The 22,630-nt window shown below is 37.1% G+C and overlaps 1 protein-coding gene across 4 annotated transcripts in view; it reads right to left on the bottom strand.

Annotated features, from left to right (window-relative positions):
- Positions 1-22,630, bottom strand: part of FAM169A (family with sequence similarity 169 member A) — a 77,423-nt gene that overhangs the window by 4,939 nt on the left and 49,854 nt on the right. For 3 of the 4 annotated variants that reach the window (XM_032335961.1, XM_032335963.1, XM_032335962.1), the window contains exons 7-12: positions 11,050-11,178; positions 10,418-10,530; positions 7,579-7,618; positions 6,937-7,087; positions 3,397-3,553; positions 177-380 (exon numbers count right to left, since the gene is read on the bottom strand). In XM_032335961.1, coding sequence (XP_032191852.1) covers positions 177-380; positions 3,397-3,553; positions 6,937-7,087; positions 7,579-7,618; positions 10,418-10,530; positions 11,050-11,178 — 794 coding nt within the window. The remainder of the gene's footprint in view (positions 1-176; positions 381-3,396; positions 3,554-6,936; positions 7,088-7,578; positions 7,619-10,417; positions 10,531-11,049; positions 11,179-22,630) is intronic. The other variant, XM_032335964.1, reaches the window with a different exon arrangement.

Raw genomic sequence — 22,630 nt, 5'->3', positions numbered from 1 at the left:
TACTGATTGTATTTTCTTAAAATACCTAATCTAGCATAAAAATTAATATAGAATTTATTTTCCTGAAAGACTATATATATTAAGGGAGAGGAAAATATATATATTATTATGCCCCTTCCATGTCACCAACACTGGAACAGTTTGACTATAAAAAATTAAATTATTTCCCTTCTTACCTTATCCTGTGCAACAGTATCAGGGGGTTTTGAAGATTCTACCACCAGTGGAACAAGAGCAGTAGAGTCTTCACTGGAGTTAAGAGACTGCAATTTTATTTCTTCATCTAAAACTTCACTAGTGGAGTCTTCCTCTTCAGTAATAAGTGAGGTTTTAAGAGTATCATCCATTATCTCACCATTCATAGGCTCTAATTCAGATTCCTACATCATTGGGGGGAAAAGTAAGTCAGGACACAATTACAGGCTAATTTATTTGTCACGTAAAGTGAGTCCATTCTTGGTCTCCACCAGGACTCAAGGTAAAGTCTACCACATTGCAGGGCATGAGTTAAGGAACAGTCTTACTGAGAAAGGATTAAATTTTTGAGGCAGGGTCAGTAAAAGAGAAGGCACAAGTAACCCAAACTCCCTCTGTTATGGAGACAGCAGACCGTGATGCTCTGTAGACACAGGATAGGTCTGAGATGCAGTGAAGACACCCTGTCCCCTTCTTGTTGTTCTTTATAGGACCATCAGGAATGAAATCTTTTCAGTAAAAAGGCACCAGAGACTCTAGATTTGATGCCAGCTCTTTACAGAACACCGGTTGATGAGCACTTGGAATCTCTGGGGCCTGTGGGAAGTTAACAGGTTATGCTGCCAGAGGGAAGCACTACCAGTCTTGTGGGAAGCTGAGTTTGGATACAGCTTCTTGCTGGAAGAAGAAAACTCTGCCTCAGTTTCCTCATTGTCCAGTCAATTTTGGGTCATTTTTCTGAACAATCCTACTCTTTGTATCACATTAAATATGGAAGTATCAGTGAGGAAATAACACAAACCTCCCAATTCTGAAACTCTTCTGCCAATGTTTATCAATATAAAATAATTATATTTAATGTTTAATAGTTCTAATGAATCTTAGTGACATTCTAATAGAGGGCATTTTATTACCATTGTAAATATTAGAAAATGATGCACTCAAGGGCCCAGAAATAGGTTTGTCTGGTTTATATAAGATCTCTAAAGTCATAGGGATGCTGAAAACAGGGATTAGAAAAATTTATCTGGCCAGACAGTATAAAAAAAATAGACTGCATACAGAAGGTAATTATAATAAAGCTCATAAAAGGATCAGGGTAGTAAAAAATGCTGAAGAAAATGAGAAAAACACAGCAAAAGCTTAAAAAACCCAGAATATTGGTAATTAACTGAAAGTGAGAAGCAACAGAAGAGAAAAACCTGTCTTTCAAGTTTTAGGTTTGGGAATAGAAGGAAAGATTAAACACACACACACACACACACACACACACACACACACACACACACAGAAGGTCCAATATAGGAGTGGTAAGAACAGAGATTATGTTGAATTTAAGATGATAAAAGACATCTGTCTACATAGAATATTCAAAAGATAAGTAATATTATAGCATTACAGTCTCAATTAATATTCAAAGTCTAGAGTTGCTAGTCATCCCACAGAAATGAGAGTTCAACCATTAGATTGGATGCATTTTCATGTAGAGAACATGAACCAAGAGCAGAAAGCCAAAAACTGAGTTCTAGACTTCTAGACTTCTAGAATGTCCACGAATAAAGGGAAAAAAGCATAACAGTCAAATAATAAACAAAACCAAAACAAAACTTCAGGTAGGAAAACCAAGAAACCAAAGTACAGTGAGTGGTGTTATAAAACTTACCTTATGGGGGCCTAGAGAATATTAAGGAAGACACAGTAGTCAATCTAGGTGAGGAAAACCGATGGAAGTGAATGCAAGTGTCACTGGTGTCCTACAAGAGTATGTGCTCAACGTACAGCTGGACAAATGAAACCCATTACATGAAGTATATACAGCATAATCTTAAGTTTTTACAAGAAAAATAACAATATATTCCCATAAATGTCGGGATGCACATTTTTAAACATGTGCTTTACTGTTCAAATTTTTCACAAGAAAAAAATGCCACTTAAAAACACAGTTTCATGGGGGCACCTGGGGGGCTCAGTGGGTTAAGCCTCTGCCTTCAGCTCAGGTCATGATCCCAGGGTCCTAGGATGGAGCCCCACATCGGGCTCTCTGCTCAGCAGGCAGCTTGCTCCCCTCCCTCTCTCTCTCTGCCTAACTCTCTGCCTACTTGTGATCTCTCAAAAAAATAAATAAATAAAATCTTTAAAAAAAAAATACAGTTTCATGAAACAGAGAAAGCGAGAGCTAAACTAGAATATGCTAAGGAAATAAAATTGGTAACATAGTGATACTTCTTTGGATGCTGGCTGGACTTGGCAAACAGGTAAAAGACTTTTAAAGAATCTTAAGCACCTAGGAAAGAAGAAATAAGAAATCTCTACAGAGCCCAAGATGGAAGATACTAAAGATAAAGAGGAGAAGAACAGGGAATGAACAGAAAAGAGGAAAAAAAAAGTTAAGGACAAATACTAGAAGAGCTGCAAAAATCAGGCCAAAAAAAGAATTTACTTGGTCACAAAGGATTTTCCCATTTGTTTCCACTGTTTAAAAAAAAATGAATTCAGTTATCAATTGTAGTCAAATTATCAATTAGAGTCACACACACACACACACACATATATATATATATATATTTTTTTTATGTATGTTTGTTTTAACCTTCTAACCAAGATACAGGTGCAACTGTGTCCTTAACGACCTTACTTCTAACTGGTTCTACAAAATGTATCTTATGATCATATATAATTTGTGTCACTTCTTAAGTATGTTTAATCTCTCAAATTAATTTGTATTTTAAATATACAGAGGGATCTTACTACCTAAAATCCTCAATTTTACCTTTGCTGTAAGTCACACTTAAAAATTCAGATTGAGGGGTGCCTGGGTGGCTCACTGGGTTAAAGCCTTTGCCTTCTGCTCGGGTCATGGTCTCGAGGTCCTGGGATCCAGCCCCTCGTCAGGCTCCCTGCTCAGCCTGCCTCCCCCTCTTTCTCTGCCTGCCTCTCTGCCTACTTGTGATCTGTCAAATAAATAAATAAAATCTTTTAAAAAATTTTTCAGTGAAACACGCAACAATACTTTTAACTTTATCCTCTCCCCAACTCCAGTACCTGACCTTGCTTAGAACAGAGCTATGCTTTTAAGCATCAAGCACAATTTCTACTAGGACTCTAAAATAGATCACATTTCTCTAACAATATATGATTAAGAAAGTTTAAATTTAGTTTACTTTCAATTCACTTTATTTAGTAATAAGCAGGATCTCATACCTTTTCACCATCTTGCTTTTCCAGGCATGGTTGGGTTTCTGGTGCAGGCCGAGCATCCTTATCACTGCTTTCATCCTCAAATTCAATCACACTTTGTTCAGCTTCTTCTTCCAGGAATTCTTCTGAGCTCTCTGATGTGCGCGCAGTAGATTCCAATCTAGGAAAGAAAACCACTCTTACTTGTTTTATTAAGGATGAATATAAAATTTCAGGAGTCTGTTAATACAGTAACACTTTAAAACAATCAACCAAGTGTCATTCAATGAACAACTTCCCATATTAAATGTCCAAAATCAATCTCCTCTTCTTATAAACTTGTCCTCTTTGCTACCTTGTTCTCTAGTTTGAACAGTAACACCACAATCTCCACAATCATGTAAGCTAGATTCTTCTTTTACTCTAACTGTATCTCACTGATTCTCCTTCTATTAGAATGAAAACACATCCCAATTTACCTGAGACAGTCCAGTTCACAGCTTTTGTCCCAGCATCGGCATAATCACTAATAACACCCCTTTCAGTCTCAAAGATACCAGTTTGGACAATAAATGGTATGGTTTTGTTCTACTTCCAAAATGCCTTTCAAACATATCCCTACTTTTCTGTTTTTGTTTTCATGATCCTCCTTTAGGCCCTCCCTGGACCACCACAATTTTGTCCCAACTCATCTCTGAACTTGCAGTACATACAATCTTTAGTGAAGCTATAAGAGCTATTATATTATAACCCATCCATACCTGTGACAGTCCAGCTCAGAAAACTCTGATGGTTCTCTACAGCTTAGAGAATAAAGTGTATTTCCTTACAAAGGCTAACATGACCCAACCCTCATATGTATCTATACATCAGCCTCTGAAATCATCGAACATTTTTTATCTTGTTTCTGGGGGTTAGGAATCCAGGTGTGGCTTAGCTGAGTACCTCTGTCTCACAGTCTCATGGAGTCACAATCAACCCAGCAACTGGGGATGCAGTCTCATCTGAAAGTCTGCCTGGCAGTGCTCCCCGCAACCACCCTGAGCTCACACTCATGCGGATGCTGGTAGCATTCAGTTCATCATGCAGGCCAACAGACTGAGGGCCCAGTTCCTTGGGGACTATTGCCACATGGTCCCTCCTCACAGGGCTGCTCAAAGTATGGCTACTTGCTTCCCCTGCATGAATTATCTTACCGGGCCTCATCCACCAGGCAAAGGTGGTCTTCTTGCTCATCCTATTACTAAATACTTCACTAAGTCGCTTCGCTCATGCTGCTACAACACCCAGCTGGCCTGGGACCTAGACTCTCATATTTTTATTTCCTACTAGATGGTAACATTTACATCATACATCAGTTATCCTTATTAATATTACTCTTAGCTTTTTGTCTTTGCTCATGCTATATCTGCATGGTACAATATGGTAGCCACAACACATGTCATGATTTACATTAATCAAAATTAAATGAAATTTAAAATTCAGTTTCTAAGTTCCATGCACTGGCCATACTTGAAGTGCTCAATGGGCATACTAAAGTAGGGCTGCCATTTTGGGCAGGGCAGATAAAGCACATTTTTTCTTCATCATAGTAAGTTCTCTGGACAACCCTGGTATACAGCAGGGGTCAACCAACTTTTCCATTAGGTTTTATGGGCGATTCGGTCTCCGAACAACTATTCAACTCTGCCACTGTAATGCAAAAGCAACCATACAAACATGTAAGTTAATGAATGTGGAACTGTTACAACAAAGTTTTATTTACAACAGTCAGTAGGTCAAATTTGAGCTACAGACCATAATTTGTGGAACCCTGGACTAGAACACCTTCTCTCTCAACTCTGCTTGTTGAGTTTCAACTTATTTTTGAAGACCTGGTCCAAATGCCAAATCTCTCTATCCTCTCACATTTAATCAAATCTCTCCTCTGCATCTACACTGTTTTGTACTTCTGTTACTGTACCATCATAATCTACCTTGCAGTTTCTTTTTTTTTTTTTTTAAGATTTTATTTATTGATTTGATAGAGAGAGATCACAAGTAGGCAGAGAGGCAGGCAGAGGAGGGTGGGGAAGCAGGCTCCCCGTTGAGCAGAGAGCCCGATGCGGGGCTCCATCCCAGGACCCTGAGATCATGACCTGAGCCGAAGGCAGAGGCTTTAACCCACTGAGCCACCCAGGTGCCCCATACCTTGCAGCTTCTTAACCCATGTCACAGGTATAGCTTGAACAGCTGAGCAAGCATTCAACCATTTAGTCTTATGTTACTATTCTACTTATGAAAAACAAACAAAATTCCACAATAATTTGGGATGTTCAATATAAAATGCACTGTTACATTCCCTTCTAAAAAGGATATTACAGGGCACCTGGGTGGCTCAGTGAGTTAAGGCCTCTGCCTTCAGCTCAGGTCATGATCCCAGGATCCTGAGATGGAGCCCCTCATCCCGCTCTCCACTCAGTGGGGAGCCTGCTTCCCCCTGCCCCTCTCTGCCTGCCTCTCTTGTCTACTTGTGATCTCTGTCTGTCAAATAAACAAATAAAATCTTTTAAATAAATAAATAAAATAAAAAGGATATTACATCAAAATGTTATACAGGAAGAAAACTAATTATCTAACCTCTTTTCACAAATTATTGGATTTAAATAGTTATATTTGCCTTTATCACTAAAACATTTACATAATTACCCAATTATCCAAATTTTAAATTATTTACATAATGAAATTAGCATACCTACAGAATTTTCTACTTGAGGAAAATAATTTCACAGATAAAATGCCAAAGTTATGAATGGTTAACTCAGGAACAACCGGTAGGACTATTAGGACAAAAAAGTCAAGTTTTATTATAAAATATGAAGTCTTGCTTTCTTTAAGGTTCCAAGGAAGATAGAGGATAAAGTTCTGATCTGAGTTTTCTCTTGTCTCAGCTGGCTATTAAGTTCCTAGAGAAGGGGACCAAACGGGCTTACGGTTATCACTAATTTGTGTTATATCCAGTAACCCAGTAAAATGAATCCATTAAACTTAGGGTTTTTTAAAAAATTGACTAATCCTCAACAATACTAAAATCTATAGCTACTATAAAAGTTGGGATAATATAATTACTAGAATATTCTCTTGGATTTTCAGACATGAGAGATTAAATTGTGGATTTATTTTACTCTCTCACTAGCAACTTCTCCCTGTAATACATCAAAGTGAGTACAATCAGCAATTCTGTACAAGAATTCAAATACAAACTCTTACACCATGGTTATGTGCTACACAAATAATACAATAATAACTTCTACCTTAAATACTAAATACTAATAATATAAAAATAAGGGGCACATGGGTGGCTCGGTTGGTTAAGCATCTAACTTTGGCTCAGGTCATGATCCCAGGGTCCTAAGATGGAGCACTGCATGAGATTAGGGGTGTTCCTGCTCAGTGGGGAGCCTGCTTCTCCCTCTCCCTCTACCTCTGCCCCTCCCTCTCCTTGTGCTCTCTCTCTCAAAACCTTTAAAAAATTATGAAAATAAGAATAATGAAATAATGACAGTAAAATAACCAATACTTTACTTGTTTATTGAAGCTGTAGGTGAAGTCTGGGGTGTCTTTTCATCTTCTCCTTGAGAACTACTAAATTCAGTATCCTGAAACCTCTTCCCAATCTTTGGTCGCTTCAGATGACTACCTCGAGAACGAGTGGAAACCGGTGTTTTATCATGACCTGAGAAAAAAATAACAAAACTACAATTAATTCAGTATGTCCTGAAAGGATTATGTTACAATATACAGAAATGTAAGAACTAGGACAGCTTACATATATTCCCACAATTACACATTTCTTTCTCTCACTTGTATCAAGCCAAGATACAATGGCAGTTTTTTTTTCTAACTTATGAAATAACTTCGCATTATTCTATTCCTCACATTTCCATATTGCCCTGAGCTCTGCAATGTATTTTTGCATTTTTACTTATATTGTCTCCCAAAAATCCTGGAACATAAACAAGGCAGATATAACTCTATTTTACAGGTAAGAAAATTAGGAAAAAAGAGGTAAGGTAGATTTGTTCACATAGCAAGACCAGTGGTAGTGGTGGCATTAGAACTCAGCTCTAGATCTTAGTGGAATAAGTCTTCACTTACTCTATGGGACATCTCCCACCTCTAAATTCTAATCATCTCAAATATTGGTAGATTAGCTCAATTTCTCACCTTCAGAAGTACTTGCAAAGGCATCTTTTAGAGAGTCAATCTAAAATAGAAATACAGATTAAAACCAAACATTTTAGTTCATTTTTTTTCTCCCTATGAATCTATTTTAGTCAGTGCCAAAGAAAATCTTATGAAACATTTTTCAAATAGTACTTTTTGCATTCACTATTCACCATTCACCTGAAGAAATTAAAAGATAATGTTATAGCCTCAGTTTATCCTGATGTTGAGTCTGTACCAAGCCATCTAATACGTTACAGTGCAACTCACTGAAGTTTCCTAGTGTCCTGTCCTCAGCTACCTCCTCTTCTCTGTCTACATGCTTTCCCTGTGTAATTTTATCTACTACCTTTACTTCAACATCTATTTGCTGATGAATCCAGGTATGTAATTAATCTCCCTAACTTCTTTCCTGATTTCCAAAGAAATATGGATGCTCCATTCAATTTCACAACCAACCAACCTGTTCCAAATTAAACTATTTTCCCAATATTATTCCCTATCTTGGTTAATGGCAGTAACAGTTCAGTCAGCCATTCTGGCCAAAAACCTGTAAGTCAGTAATGACTTCTTCTTAACCGTCCTTAAGTGAACTGCAAAGCCTTCAATTCTGACTCTGAAGACTCTCTCACAACTGCCCCCTCCTTTGTATTACCGATTCTCTAGTTTAGGCCTTTATCATCTTTAATGTGATTATTCCAAAAGCCTCATCCCTGGTATCCCTCACTCTAATCGCATGCTCTGTAATCCCTTCCAACCCAATGGCAAAGATGCTTCCAAATCACAAACTGCGCTACTCTTTTGCTTTAAAAAAACAAAAACAAAAAACATTTAATGGTTTATTACTGCCTAGAATATAAACTCTCAACCTCTCTCAACTCTGAAAACCAATTTACACTTGTTTGGTTTTTGGTTTTTCTTTAAACACACTAGCCTTTGGAAAACCTTAGCCTTTGTCACAAAACTCACACCTGCCCCTTGAAAGTCAGATTGATTGCTGCTTCACCTACTCCACTCCTTGCGCAGAGTTACTCACTCTACTATGTACCTTCATCATTTGCTATTTGCCCTATTAAGGCAATTATAATCCTGTAGTTTGTTTATGTAATCTGGTTCCAATAATGGACCATCTACTTCTCCCATGCTTGTAAGAACCACATCTTTGTATATCTAGCACTTGCCAAAGTATCTACTTCATTATATAAACTACTATTCATTCGTTCATCACACACTTACTGAAACCCTATGACACAGCAGGCACTGAGACTTTAAGAAGGTCTACTGACAGGACACAAACAAGGATAAACTGGGACAGATAAGACAAAAATCCTGTCTTCAAGAAGCCTGCAGTTGAACTAGACAAGGTTAACACACATATAAAAATCATTTTAAAATGGTACAAAGAGTATAAGTACATGTAATGTTTTATGTCACAAAATAGGAAAAAGCAAGTAGAAATACCATCACCGCCTGAAGAATAAATCATATAGTGACTGTTTCACAGTGTATCTCAAAACATCGAGTTGTACACCTTAAATATGTACAATCTTTGTCAATTATACCTCAGCAAAGCTAAAAGCAATGTGGTTAAAATAAACAAGACCACTTCCCCATTGGGTTAGCAATAAAAAGAGAAAATATTTTTTTGAGAGATAAAATATTTTAATGTGAGAAATATTTCCCTTGAACTAATTAAAATCTTAAAGTAATTTGAAGAATATGAATTTCTAAAATGAAAGAAAACTGAATTTATGCTGCCACCCTTGTGACATGGTTTAATATATATTCTCATGTACACAACCCATTTAAAATTATATGGTTTAATATATATTCTCATTTACACAACCCATTTAAAATTATTTGGTTCTCACCATATTTTGGGGAAAGATTTTTTTCTACCTTCCCTGATTTTATGATGTCTGACCATTACTAATTAAGTTTAAGAGTATCTGAGGAATTTGAACCTCAATATAATCAAATCTGGGGTTATCATTTAGCTTGGATTTCCAAATGTAGATAAAAATAAAAACAAAAAATCTAACTCCTTACATGTGATTGTATGATTTACATTATCCTTAAAAACGTTTCCAAAAAGTTTAGTCAACACTCACACTGATCAAGGAAGAAATAAGAGGCACAAATAATTCCCCAAAGCACTTGTCCCTGGAAGATTTACCTAGTACTTTCAAAATGCATTACATTCTACAAAGACCTAGCATACAGAGACTCAAACTTTCCACAGTAACTTCATAACTTTTGACCTACTACTAATTTCACTTCTAGAAATTTATGAGTGCAAGGAAAGAATTACATAGGCAAAAAGATGTATATATGAATGTGTTCACTGCTGAGCCACTTACGCAAAAAACTTAAGTAATGTGTTAAAGAACTAAACAATGGTATTCACACAAAATAGTATGCTGCTATTTAATAATCATGTTTTGAAACCATAATGCCATGGAAATGCTTATAATATTATGTTAGTGGAGGAAAACAGAAGCAGCATTACAGAAAACAAAAATATACACAAACGATGTTCTATAATATATATTAAATACAAATAGAAAAATGTTAACAGTTGCTGTATCTGGGGTAGTGGGATTAGAGACTTTTATTTTCTTCTATTTCTTCTGTATTATTTTGTGTGATTCCAAATTATTTTTCAAAGAAAATTAAGTCCTTAGTAAGCCATTAACAGGAGATTCCAAGAAAACTAACACAGTAAAAAATTAAAATTACATAACTTGATGAACACTAACATTTACAAAATTAAATATTAGCTGAATCTAGTTTAAAGAAACAAAAATTATTTCCTACAATAAACACACAGTGTACCTACAGTTAGCTGCATCTCACTAGACTGATTGTCTTCAGTTCCTGCTTCATATTCTGGAACAGATGCAAGACCATATTCTCCAGACATAGGTCTTTTAGCTTCATTTTGAGAAACTGCTGTGTATAGAAGAATTTTAAAAATTGTAACCCAATCAGTATTTGGTTTTAACTACAACATGGTTTGTACTGATTTTTCACAAAAGCCCTGAATAGCATCCTGAACAGAAGGGTGTTGAAAACCTAAGTGTGGAATATCTCCTTCACCAATATCTTATAATGAAAACTTGCAATTACAAAATTATTAGTTATCTGTATTTCGTGACTTTGAGGAAAGACCAGGGACTACTCTCTGATTCCTTGATGCCTAGTCTATACTGCTTTAGTATCTGTGTTTCCTTCTTACCCACCAATTCCTAGAATGTTAGACTCTGCTGGGCTATTATAATTCTAAATCCTCTTATTATTAGTGACTCAAATGTTAATACATAACAAAAATTCAAAGTTTAGAAAAGAGGATCTGTTACTAGAGAGGTCACATTACAATATACCATAACTCCAGACTAAGAGCCACAAACATTAAAAGGCTCTGCTCTTTAACCCTGACATGTGTTTCAACTTGAAACCTGTAATTCTTACCTGTAATTTTAAGTGTTTCTCTCTGTAATGCTCTGGTGACTGGTATCCGCTGGTACCAGTGTCCAACACCTTCAACCTCCCAAAGGAGTTCATGATCTCCTGGATACTTTTCAAAGTACTGCTTGCAAGCTGAAAAATACATTTAGAATTTTCTAGAAACCCCAAATTATTAGTTATTTTAGAAAACAGAAAGAAGACACAAAGTAAGCTGCTCAACTCACTTAATGGGGCTAGCATAACACCAATGCAACTCAATTACACATCAGTCTCATTTATGCAAATTTTAACCTGAACAGACAATAAAAATCCTATTAGAAGATGTGTTTCACCATTAAGGAGGAAATTACTCAATATTACTGAGGGGCATAAAATTATAATGGTTATTAGACTCAACAGTATAAAAACACCAATTCTCACCAATCATTTGGTAAATTCCATGCAAATATAAACAAATTCCCAACAAGTTTGTTTTTTAAGGGACTTGTCAAAACCTGACCCCAAATTCAAAATGAAATTAGAAAGGGTTAAGAAAAAGGATATGGGGAAAAAAGATGAAGAAAAGGAAAAAGAAAAACTGAAATACCAGGGGGGAAAAGCCCATGAGGAAAGGACACACCAAGAACCTGGCATATGACAGAGGCAGCATTACATCTCCTGGCAGAGCAGACTATCAAAATAATAATGCAGGGTGGCTCAGTGGGTTAGAGCCTCTGCCTTCGGCTCAGGTCATGATCTCAGGGTCCTGGGATCGAGCCCTGCATCAGGCTCTCCACTCAGCAGGGACACTGCTTCCCCGGCCCTCTCTCTCTGCCTGCCTCTCTGCCTACTTGTAATCTCTCTCTGTCAAATAAATAAATTCTTTAAAAAAAAATAATGCTAGAACAAGAATCTATATAGAAAAGGCAGATCCTGACCTCACATCATAAAATTAAATTTTAGATGGAGTCTAATACTTACTAAGAGAAGCAAATTATTTAAAAGAAAATTAAGAGAATACCTCCTAAACATAATGGTGCTGAAAGATTTCTCATAAAGATATAAAAACCACAATCCGTAATGAAATATTATGATAAACCCATTACAGTTTAAAACTTTCTATGAGGAACTAGGCAACAGAAATTTCCTTTTTTTTTTTTAAGATTTTATTTATTTATTTGACAGACAGAGATCACAAGTAGACAGAGAGGCAGGCAGAGAGGGAGGAGGAAGTAGGTTCCCTGCTGAGTGGAGAGCTGGATGCAGGGCTCGATCCCAGGACCCGGAGATCATGACCTGAGCCGAAGGCAGAGGCCTTAACCCACTGAGCCACCCAAGGCTCCCTGCAACAGAAATTTCTAATGATAGAAATGTCCTCTATCAGCAATGTCCAGTAGAGTAGACACTAGCCACATGTGGCTAATGAAGAAATGAATGCATAATTTAATTTTAATTAAACTGAAATTAAATCTAATTTATATTAGTGACTGCCAAACTGGACTGCACAGTATTACATTAAAAAGATACCATAAAAACACAAATTAGGAGATTTTCAGAATAAGACAAAGAATTAGTACTCTCAGCATATAAAAAAAATCCTAAAATTTAATTAGAGAGATAAAATGACCCCAAAAAGAACTGGTAGATGTTATGAAAAGGATATTTACACATAACAAAACTGACAGGTCACTTAACAAAGGCAAAGACGGCAAACCTCACTAGGTGCCAGGGAAATGCAAGATGAAACAACTAGATACCATTTTCACACCCATCAGATAACCTAAGCATTCAAAGAATAAAGAAAACAGAAACTCCCACATTCTCTGTGTGAGAATAATTTTGCAACAGTTAGTAGAGTTGTAAAAACATATTGTATGCTCCCATTCTACTACTGGGTATATACCCTAATGACTTACACATATGCACAAGAAGATTTCTCTAATATTCACTACAGAGCTGTTTTTAAGTAGAGGTGGGGAGTTCAACCTAAGAGCCCACCATTAAGGGATACATGATTAAATTACAAAATGTATACAATAAAATACTATACAGAAACTACAACAAATTACAGCTACATATTAACAATGATAAATCTAAAAGATCAGTAAAAAACAAATTAGTATATATACAAATGATGTCATTTATATAAAGTTTGAAAACACATTAAACAAATTAATGTGTAAAAACACATTAACAAGTAAACATGTTAAATGTGTTTAAACACATTAAAATATGGCAATTCCTCAAAAAGCTCAACACAGAATTACTATATAACTCAAGCAATTCCACTCTCAGCCAGAAAGCAGGGACTCAAACAGACATCTACGTACCAATGTCCACGGCAACATTTTTCACAATAGCAAAAAGGTAGAAAGAACCCAATTGTCCATCCATCAGAAGATGATTAGATTTATGAATGAAATGTGACATATATACACAATAAAAAAAATACTCAGCCATAAAAAGGAATGGAATTTTTTTTTGAAGATTTGAGAAGAGAATGTGTGTGAGCAGAGGGAGGGGCAAACAGAGAGGGAAAGAGAATTCTCAAGCAGACTCCCCACTGAGCAAGGCTCCAGACACATGGCTCAATCCCATGACCCTTAGACTGTGACCAGAGCCAAAATCAAGAGTTGGATGTGGGGTGCCTGGGTGGCTCAGTCAGTTGAGTGTCTCTTGGTTCTGGCACAGGTGGCATGAAATCAAGTCCCGCATAGGACTCCATGCTCAGCGCATTAATCTGCTTGGGTTTCTCTCTTCCTCTGCTCCCCCCGGCCTTTCTATGCATGCACGCACACACTCTCTCTCAAATAAATAAATCTTTAAAAAAAAAAAAAAAAGAGTCACCACTTAACTGAGCCACCCAGGCACCCCAGGAAAGAAATTTTGATATATGCTATAACATGGATGGTCCTTAAATACTATGCCAAGTGAAATAAAGCACACATAGAACAACAAATATTGTCTGATTCCACTTCTATGAGGTACCTAGAAGAGGCAAATTCATAAAGACAGAGAATGAATGTGACGAATGCAACTGAATTCCACAACTACAAATAGTTCAAATGATAAATATGTTATATATATTACAGCCCCCCCAAAACTTGAAAATTTTTAAAATAAAAAAGCAAACTAGGGGTACCCGGCTGGCTTAATCGGTAGAGCATGCAACTCCTGATATTGGGGTTGTGTGTTTGAGCCCCACACTGGGTGTGGAGATAAATTAAATAAAAATCTTTAAAAATTGGGACACTTGGGTGGCTCAGCCATTAAGCTTCTGCCTTTGGTGCAGGTCATGATCCCAGGGTCCTGGAATTAAGCCTCACATCAGGCTCCCTATTCAGTGCTTCCTCCTCTGCCCACTGTTCCCCCCGCTTGCACATGCATGCGCTCTGACAAATAAAAAAAAGTCTTTATAAAAATTAAATAAATATAGAACTACCCTATAACCTAGTAAATGCACTAATCGGTATTTACCCAAAGAATATGAAAACATTAAATTTAAAAGGATATAGGCGGGATGGGACGCCTGGGTGGCTCAGTCAGTTAAGCATCTGCCTTTGGCTCAGGTCATGATCCCAGGGTCCTGGGATCAAGTTCCACATCAAGCTCGGAGCCTGCTTCTCTCTGGGCCTGCCACTCCCCCTGCTTGTACACTTTCTCCTTCTTTTCACAAATGAATAAAATATTTAAACATAAATAAATAAAAGAATATAAGTACCCCTATGTTTACTGCAGCACTATTTACATACAATAGTCAAGATATGGAAGAAGCCCAAGTGTCCACAGGACAGATGAATGGATAGAGATGTGACATGTATATACCATGTCATATTATGCAGCCATCAGAAAGAATGAAACTTTGCCATTTGCCAACATGGATGGATCTAGAAGGTACAATGCTAAGCAAAGTAAGTAAGAGAAGACAAATGCCATATGATCTCACACACATATGGAATTTAAGGAAACAAAGGGGAAAAAAAAAAACAAAAATAGACCCTTAAGTATAAAGATCAGACAGAAGGTTACCAGAAGGGAGGTGGGTGGGTGAGGGGAATGGGCAAAATAGGTGAAGGAGATTAAGAGCACAGTTATCTTGGAACGCCTGGCTAGCTCAGTCAGTAGAGCATGTGACTGTTCGTCTCAGGGTTTCAGTTCAAACCCCATACTGTACATGGAGATCACATAAAAATAAAATCTTTAAAAATAAAAATGATTTAAGAGTATACTTATGTTCATGATCACTGACTGACTAATACATGCAACTGCTGAATCACTAGATTGTACACCTAAAATAGCTATACTAGAAAGTTTTTTAAAAAGTAAAAAAAAAAAACCTCTCACAAATTAGCTTACAGAAAATTGACATCATTATCTTTTTTTCTGTCCAACAATATTATAACTGTATAATATGTACAGCTGTATGATTCTGTTCAAATCAGTTAGCATTTACATATTCTCCATAGAGTTCTTAGAATTAACATAGGAAAAATATATACATTTAAGAACTTTATCTTTTGTTACCATAATTAATACTGTGTTCTCTTAAACATTATTTCTTCTAACTAGTGGTCATATACAAGAAAGATACTTATTTACTTATGTATTCATTTTGTCTAGGATTAATTTTCTTGAGTTTTCGACAATCTGCTTCTTTCTTAGGGCCAAGACTGAAAGCCTTTCGTGATCTCTACCAACATAAGTACATCTGTCCTCCTTTAAATCCTGTGGTGCTTTACCTGTAGTGCTCTTAAGCTCCTTAAAGTATGTTCTACTTTACAATCTATTTCTTTAGGTTTTCATTTTAATACCAGTTTAGACTGCGAGTTCCTTGTGCATAGATTTCATGAATATCTCTTCTTCTGTGACAGCACTGTCTAGTTCTTTGCATGGAATGAATGTGCTCAATAAATGGCTATGAAAAAAAGGTTCTATGAGGCAAAGAACATTAAAATAGTTGGGAGACATTTAGCCCAGAAAAATATCTGTAGAGAAGTGAAGGGTCCATATAGCTTAGGCTTTAAAAGAATTTCATCACAAGGGTAAATGTCTTAGTGCTGTGCATTCAATGTCTGTAAGCAGAAGTCTCCACAACTGGTTAAGGAATAGTTCATGCTGCTTAGCTGGGAGAAGTTCCTTCTTGTGGGACAGACAAATCTGAAGTGGGAGCTCTAGTCACCTTTTCTCAAGTGCTCCTTTTAAACCTCATACTGACTATGGAAGGCATTCCTTACTATTTTAGTCATTAAATTCAGACAAGTAACTCAACGTTGTGGCCTATTGTGCTTGTTTTCTCCAGCTTCTCCCTTTTAAATATGTATGGAAACTAAAACCAAAAAACATGAGAAACATGTTTTATATGCTTATACATACAGGAAAAAAAACGAGAGAATAGTATCATAGTGTCCGTATATCCATCAATCAGATTAATAGTACTAAAATTTTGCAGTATCGTTTTTACTTAGTTTTAGGTAGAACTAAATGAAACCTGGTAGATACAGCTGATGTTCTCTTTGGACCCCTCACTAACCCCATTCCCCTTTCTCCTTTTCTCCCCAGAGGTAACTATGACCCTAAAGTTGGTGTATATCCTTCCAGTCCACAGTTTCATACTGAGATCTATGTCCATAAACCCTATAAAGCATTATTTAGTTTACCTTTTTGCTTTCAGCCAGGTAGTTTTATTTTTAATTTTTTGAGGAACCTCCATACAGTTTCCCACCGTGGCTGTACCAGTCTGCACTCCCACCAACAATGCAAGCGGGTTACTTTTTCTCTACATCCTTGCCAACAACAGTTTCTTGAGTTTTTTATTTTAGCCACTCTGACAGGTGTGAGGTTGACACCTCATTGTGGTTTTGATTCTCATTTCTCTGATGATGAGTGATGTTCAGCATCTTTTCATATGTCCATGGGCCAACTGTAGGTCTTCTATGGAGAAATGTCTGTTCACATCCTTTGCCCGTTTTTAACTGCATTGTGTTTTCTGTGTGTTAAGTTGTGAAAGTTCTTTATATATTTTGGATACTAACCCTTTATAGGATATGTCATTTGAAAATATCTTCTCCCATTCTGTAGGTTTTCTTTTAGTTTGTTGGCTGTGTCCTTCGCTGTGCAGCTTTTTATTTTGATGTAGTCCCAATAGTTTATTCTTGCTTTTGTTTCCACTGCCTCAGGAGACAAATCTAGAAGGATGTTGCTAAAACCAATGTCAGAGAAACTACTTCCTATGTTCTCTTCTAGGATTTCTGTGGTTTCAGGCCTCACATTTAGGTCCCTGATCCATTTGGGGTATACAGTGTACAAAAGTGGTACAGTTTCATTCCTTTGCATGTTGCTGTCCAAATTTCCCAATCCTATTTGTTGAAGCAATTACTTTTTTTCCCCTTTACATATTCTTGCCTCCTTTGTCTTCATCTTTGTCAAAGATTAGGTTTATGTCCAGGCTTTCTATTCTGTTCACTGATCTATGTGTCTTACTGTTGTGCTAGTACCATATTGTTTGGATTATTACAGCTTTGTTTTTTTGGGGGGTGGGGGGTTGGATTATTATAGCTTTGCAATGTAACTTGAGGTCTGGAATTGTGATACCTCCATTTTTTTTTTCTTTTTCAAGGTTGCTTTGGCCTTTTGAGGTCTTTTGTGATTCCATACAACTTTTCAGATTGTTTTAGTCCTGTGAAAAATGCTGTTGATATTTTGATAGGAATTGCATTTAAATCTATAGATTACTTTAGGTAGTATGGACATTTTTAACATATTTGTTCTTCCAGTCCATGAGCATCAAATGTCTTTTCCATTTCTCTGTGTCATCTTCAATTTCTTTCATCAGTGTCTTACAGTTTTCAGAGGATGGATCTTTTTCACCTCTTTGGTCAGGTTTATTCCTCGGTATTTTATTATTTGTGGTGTGATTGTATATGGAATTGGTTTTTTTAACTGCTCTTTGTGCTGCCTCATTGTTAGTGTACAGACATGAAATGGATATCCGCATATTGATTCTGCATCCTACAACTTTACTGAAACCATATCAGTTCTTTTTTTTTTTAATCTATTTTAATTTGAGAGAGAGACACAGAGTGAGAGAGAGAGAGAGAGAGAACAAGCAGGAGGAAGCGCAGAAGACAAGAAGACTCCCCGAAAGTAAGGAGCTCAATGTGGGACTCCATCCCAGGACCCTGAGATCATGACCTGGGCCAAAGGCACACACTTAATCAACTGAGCCACCCAGGCATCCCTGAATCCATTTATCAGTTCTAAAAGATTTTTTTTTTTTGAGATTTTATTTTTAAATTGTCTCTAGACCCAATATGGGGCCCAAACTTTCAACGCTGGTATCAAGAGTCACATACTTCACTGACTGAAGCACTCCTACTTGTTCTAATAGTTTTTTGGTGGGTCTTACATTTTACTAGGGGCTAATATGTAAGTTTAAAAGTAATCCCAATAAAATTCCAACAAAATTTTTTTTAATCTAGTAAGTGGGTTCTGAAGTCTATACAGGAAAACAAGTAAGGTCAGAAATATGAAATGGGGGAGAAGACTAGTCCTTTTAAATAACCAAATGCTAAAATAAATAGAAGAGCAAAGTACTGGAACTTAAAAGATTAATAGAAAAAATAAGGAGATAAGAAATATACAGAAACAGGGGTGTCTGGATGGCTCAGTTGATTAAACATCTGCCTTTGACTCAGGTCATGATCCCGGGGTCCTGAGACAAGCCCTGCATTGGGCTCCATGCTCAGTAGGGAGTCTGCTTCTCCCTCCCCGCCCCCCCCCATCACCAGCGCCCCCAAGTTGCTCCTGAGCTTGCATGCTCACTTTCTCTCCCTCTCGAATGAATAAAATCTTAAAAAAAAAATATATATATATACACACACAAACATATACATATACAAATTTAACATATGATTTAGATTAAGAGTTAGGATACTTTTCCTTAAAGGGGCAGACAATAAGTAGTTTAGACTTACAGACCATATAGGCACTGTCATAGCTAACCAACTATAACATTTTAGCACAAAAGAAGCCATAGACAACATGTAAATGAATGAACACAAGCTGTGTTCCAATAAAACTTATTTTTTTACAAAAAGAGTTAGCACATCAGTGACCACTGTTTGCTGAACTGATATAGATATTAATGCAAATCAGTGCAGAAGATAAATTATTCAACAAATAATACTAGAGCAATCTTATACCTGTCAGGTAAAATAAAACTGGAACTGCACCTCATATGGGACACCAGGATAAATGCCAAATGGGTAAGATTCATGAGACCTTATTCATCCCATGTGTTTAGGTATGGGTACGCGATAGTACTGTGTAAATCAACTTTTCATAGGTACCTAATCATCTACTCAACCGTGAGGCCAACCCCATCCATACTTAGCATGCACTACCTATTTGTGGAATAAACAAATTCTCTTTCTAAAGCTTACAACGTACAACACTATAATCTTTCCTGGATCATTAAAAATATTCATGGAAACAAGCAAAGGTCATCAAAGAATACTAAGCATCTAGCAGCCATAAGGAACTACTAATTAAGTTGTAAGAGGAAATCAAATGGAAATCCAAGTTCTTCAAATATAGTAAGTATTGTACAAGACAGAAAGAAGAGCACGAAACAGAAAATAGAGATGCCAGATAGTCTAAAATTTTCTATTTTCAGTATATTCCTTTATTTTCACACTACATTCATAAACATTATGCAAATGAAATCAATAGAACATTATCAGGCAACCTCCTGCCTAAACAGAAGGATAAATTGAGCTAAAGCCCACTTAGACTATGTAAAAATAGATATACACCTGTAATTCACTTGGTATTCAATTTGTCATTAGAATTAGAAAAGAGGGGGTGCCTGCGTGGCTCAGTGGGTTAAGCCTCTGCCTTTGGCTCGGGTCATGATCTCAGGGTCCTGGTATTGAGCCCCACATCAGGCTCTCTGTTAGGCAGGGAGCCTGCTTCCCCCTCTCCTCTCTCTCTGCCTGCCTCTGCCTACTTGTGATCTCTTTCTGTCAAATAAATAAAATCTTTTTAAAAAAAAAGAATTAGAAAAGAGTATTTTTTTTTTAAAGATTTTATTTATTTATTTGAGAGAGAGAGCCCACACAAGCAGAGGGAGAAATAGACTCCCCACTGAGCAGGGAGCCTGACATGGGGCTCAATCCCAGCACCCTGGGATCCTGATCAAACCAAAGGCAGCTGACCAACCGACTGAGCCATCCAGGCACCCCAGAAAACAGTAAGTACTGAGATCTGCCTACAGTGGGTGTGTTACATTCCTTCCCAAATTCAGTAAAACTATAATCAGATTTTAAGGGGAAATCTATTTTCAGATTATCCAGTTGTATAAAGGATTCATTCCATTCTCATGTATGGGTCTACACAGAAACTATGATTCAAGATGGGCATGCAACACTTGGTTCTTGTTTGCTGGATTTCTGATATTAAAAAGGGGGAGTAAACTAAGAACAAAACCATATTTTCAGTGGAAATAAAGATCTCTAGTTAGATGAAAATCAATGGTAAATTATGTTTTAATAAAGCTTCCAAGTAAATTACCTTCTAGGACTAAATCTCACTTCATTAAGAGAAAAGCAGTGGTTTGGGAGTTACATTTATAAGTACAAATATAAATCCACCAATAGTTTTTTTAAAATATTTTATTTATTTATTTGACAAGCAAAGATCACAAGTAGGCAGAGAGGCAGGCAGCGGGGGGTTGGGGGGGAAGAGCAGGCTCCCTGCTGAGCAGAGAGCCCGATGTGGGGCTCGATGATCCCAGGACCCTGGGATCATGACCTGAGCTGAAGGCAGAGGCCCACTAAGCCACCCAGGCGCCCCACCACCAATAGTTTTTAAATATCACCACAGTGTATATTCATACAATGGAATACTAAACAGCACTGAAAATGAATAAATAGAGCTATGTGAATCCACAAGAATGAATTCATAAATATAAAAATCGAACTGCAGGAGAATTCATACAGTATGTATCATTTATATAAAATTCTTTGTAAGATTTTATTTATTTATTTGAGAGAGAGAGCACACAAGCAGGGAGGGGTTGCAGAAGGAGAGGAAAAGCAGGCTCCACAGAGCAGGAAGCCTGACACAGGGCTCCATTCCAGGATGCTGGGATTATGACTGAGCCAAAGGCAGACACTTAACCAACTGAGCCACCCAAAGCCCCAGTTTTTAAATATGTTAAACAATAGGACAGGGCGCCTGGGTGGCTCAGTGGGTTAAGCCGCTGCCTTCGGCTCAGGTCATGATCTCAGGGTCCTGGGATCGAGTCCCGCATCGGGCTCTCTGCTCAGCAGGGAGCCTGCTTCCCTCTCTCTCTCTCTCTCTGCCTGCCTCTCCATCTACTTGTGATTTCTCTCTGTCAAATAAATAAAATCTTTAAAAAAAAAAAAAAAAAAAACAATAGGACATACTGATGGAGGATATATAAATAAGCTTTGTAAGTCTAAGAGGGACACCTGGGTGGCTCAGTAGGTTAAGTGCCCAACTCCTGGTTTTGGCTCAGGTCATGATCTCAGGGTAGTGAGATCAGCCCCGCATCAGCATCTGCACTGGGCATGGAGTCTGCTTAAGGTTCTCTCTCTCCTCTCAGCCCCAATCCCTCATGCACGTGCTTGTGTATACACTTTCTTTCTCTCCTTTTTCTCTCTCTCTCACCCTCTCTCGAAAACAAAAAGTCTAAGAAATACATGGGGAAAATAATGCCAAAATGAGGTGGTGCCTATTTCAGGGAAGGAAGTGAGTTAATTGGGTAGGTGTACAAATGGACTAGCAATGATCCATTTCTCATGGATGGCACATGCTGAATGGTACATGAGTTTTTGTTGTCTTATTCTTTACATCATTTTATACGTCTGAAATTATTTAATTTTTTAAAAAGATTTTATTTATTCATTTGACAGAGATGACAAGTAGGCAGAGAGGCAGGCAGAGAGAGAGAGAGGGAAACAGGCTCCCTGCTGAGCAGAGAGCCCGATGTAGAGCTCGATCCCAGGACCCTGGGATCATGACCTGAGCTAAAGGCAGAGGCTTTAACCCACTGAGCCACCCAGGCGCCCCTTTTATTTAATTTTAAAAGCTACCAAAACAGAGAACCCAAAAAAGAAATGGTCAAAGGACGTAAATATACATTTCCCCCAAAATACAGAAATGGCCAACTACCATATGAAAAGATGCTCAACATGAAATGCAAATCAAACCTATATAATAAGATGCCACTTTACACCCACAAGAATGGCTATAATCAAAAAGATAGTAACTGTACCCCTGAAAGAAATAATACATTATAAATCAATAAAAATAAATAAATAAAATGAAAATAAAATAAAAATTTTAAAAACAGAAAGAGAGTAACAAGTGTTGGTGACAATATAAATGGTAACTTTCATCCACTACTTATGGGAATGTAAAATGGTAAATGTGCTTTAGAAAATAGTTTGGAGTTCTTCATAATGTTAAATATAGAGTCACCATATGACCCAGCAATTCCATCCACAACTAACTGCAGAGAAATAGCCATACAAAAACTATACAAATGTTCACAGCAGCATTATTCGTTAATAGCTAGAAA

The sequence above is a fragment of the Mustela erminea genome, chromosome 3 (assembly GCF_009829155.1).
Source record: "Mustela erminea isolate mMusErm1 chromosome 3, mMusErm1.Pri, whole genome shotgun sequence".
Classification (NCBI taxonomy): domain Eukaryota; kingdom Metazoa; phylum Chordata; class Mammalia; order Carnivora; family Mustelidae; genus Mustela; species Mustela erminea.
Note: the sequence above shows the minus strand (reverse complement) of the source record. Positions and strands in the feature narration are given on the sequence as shown.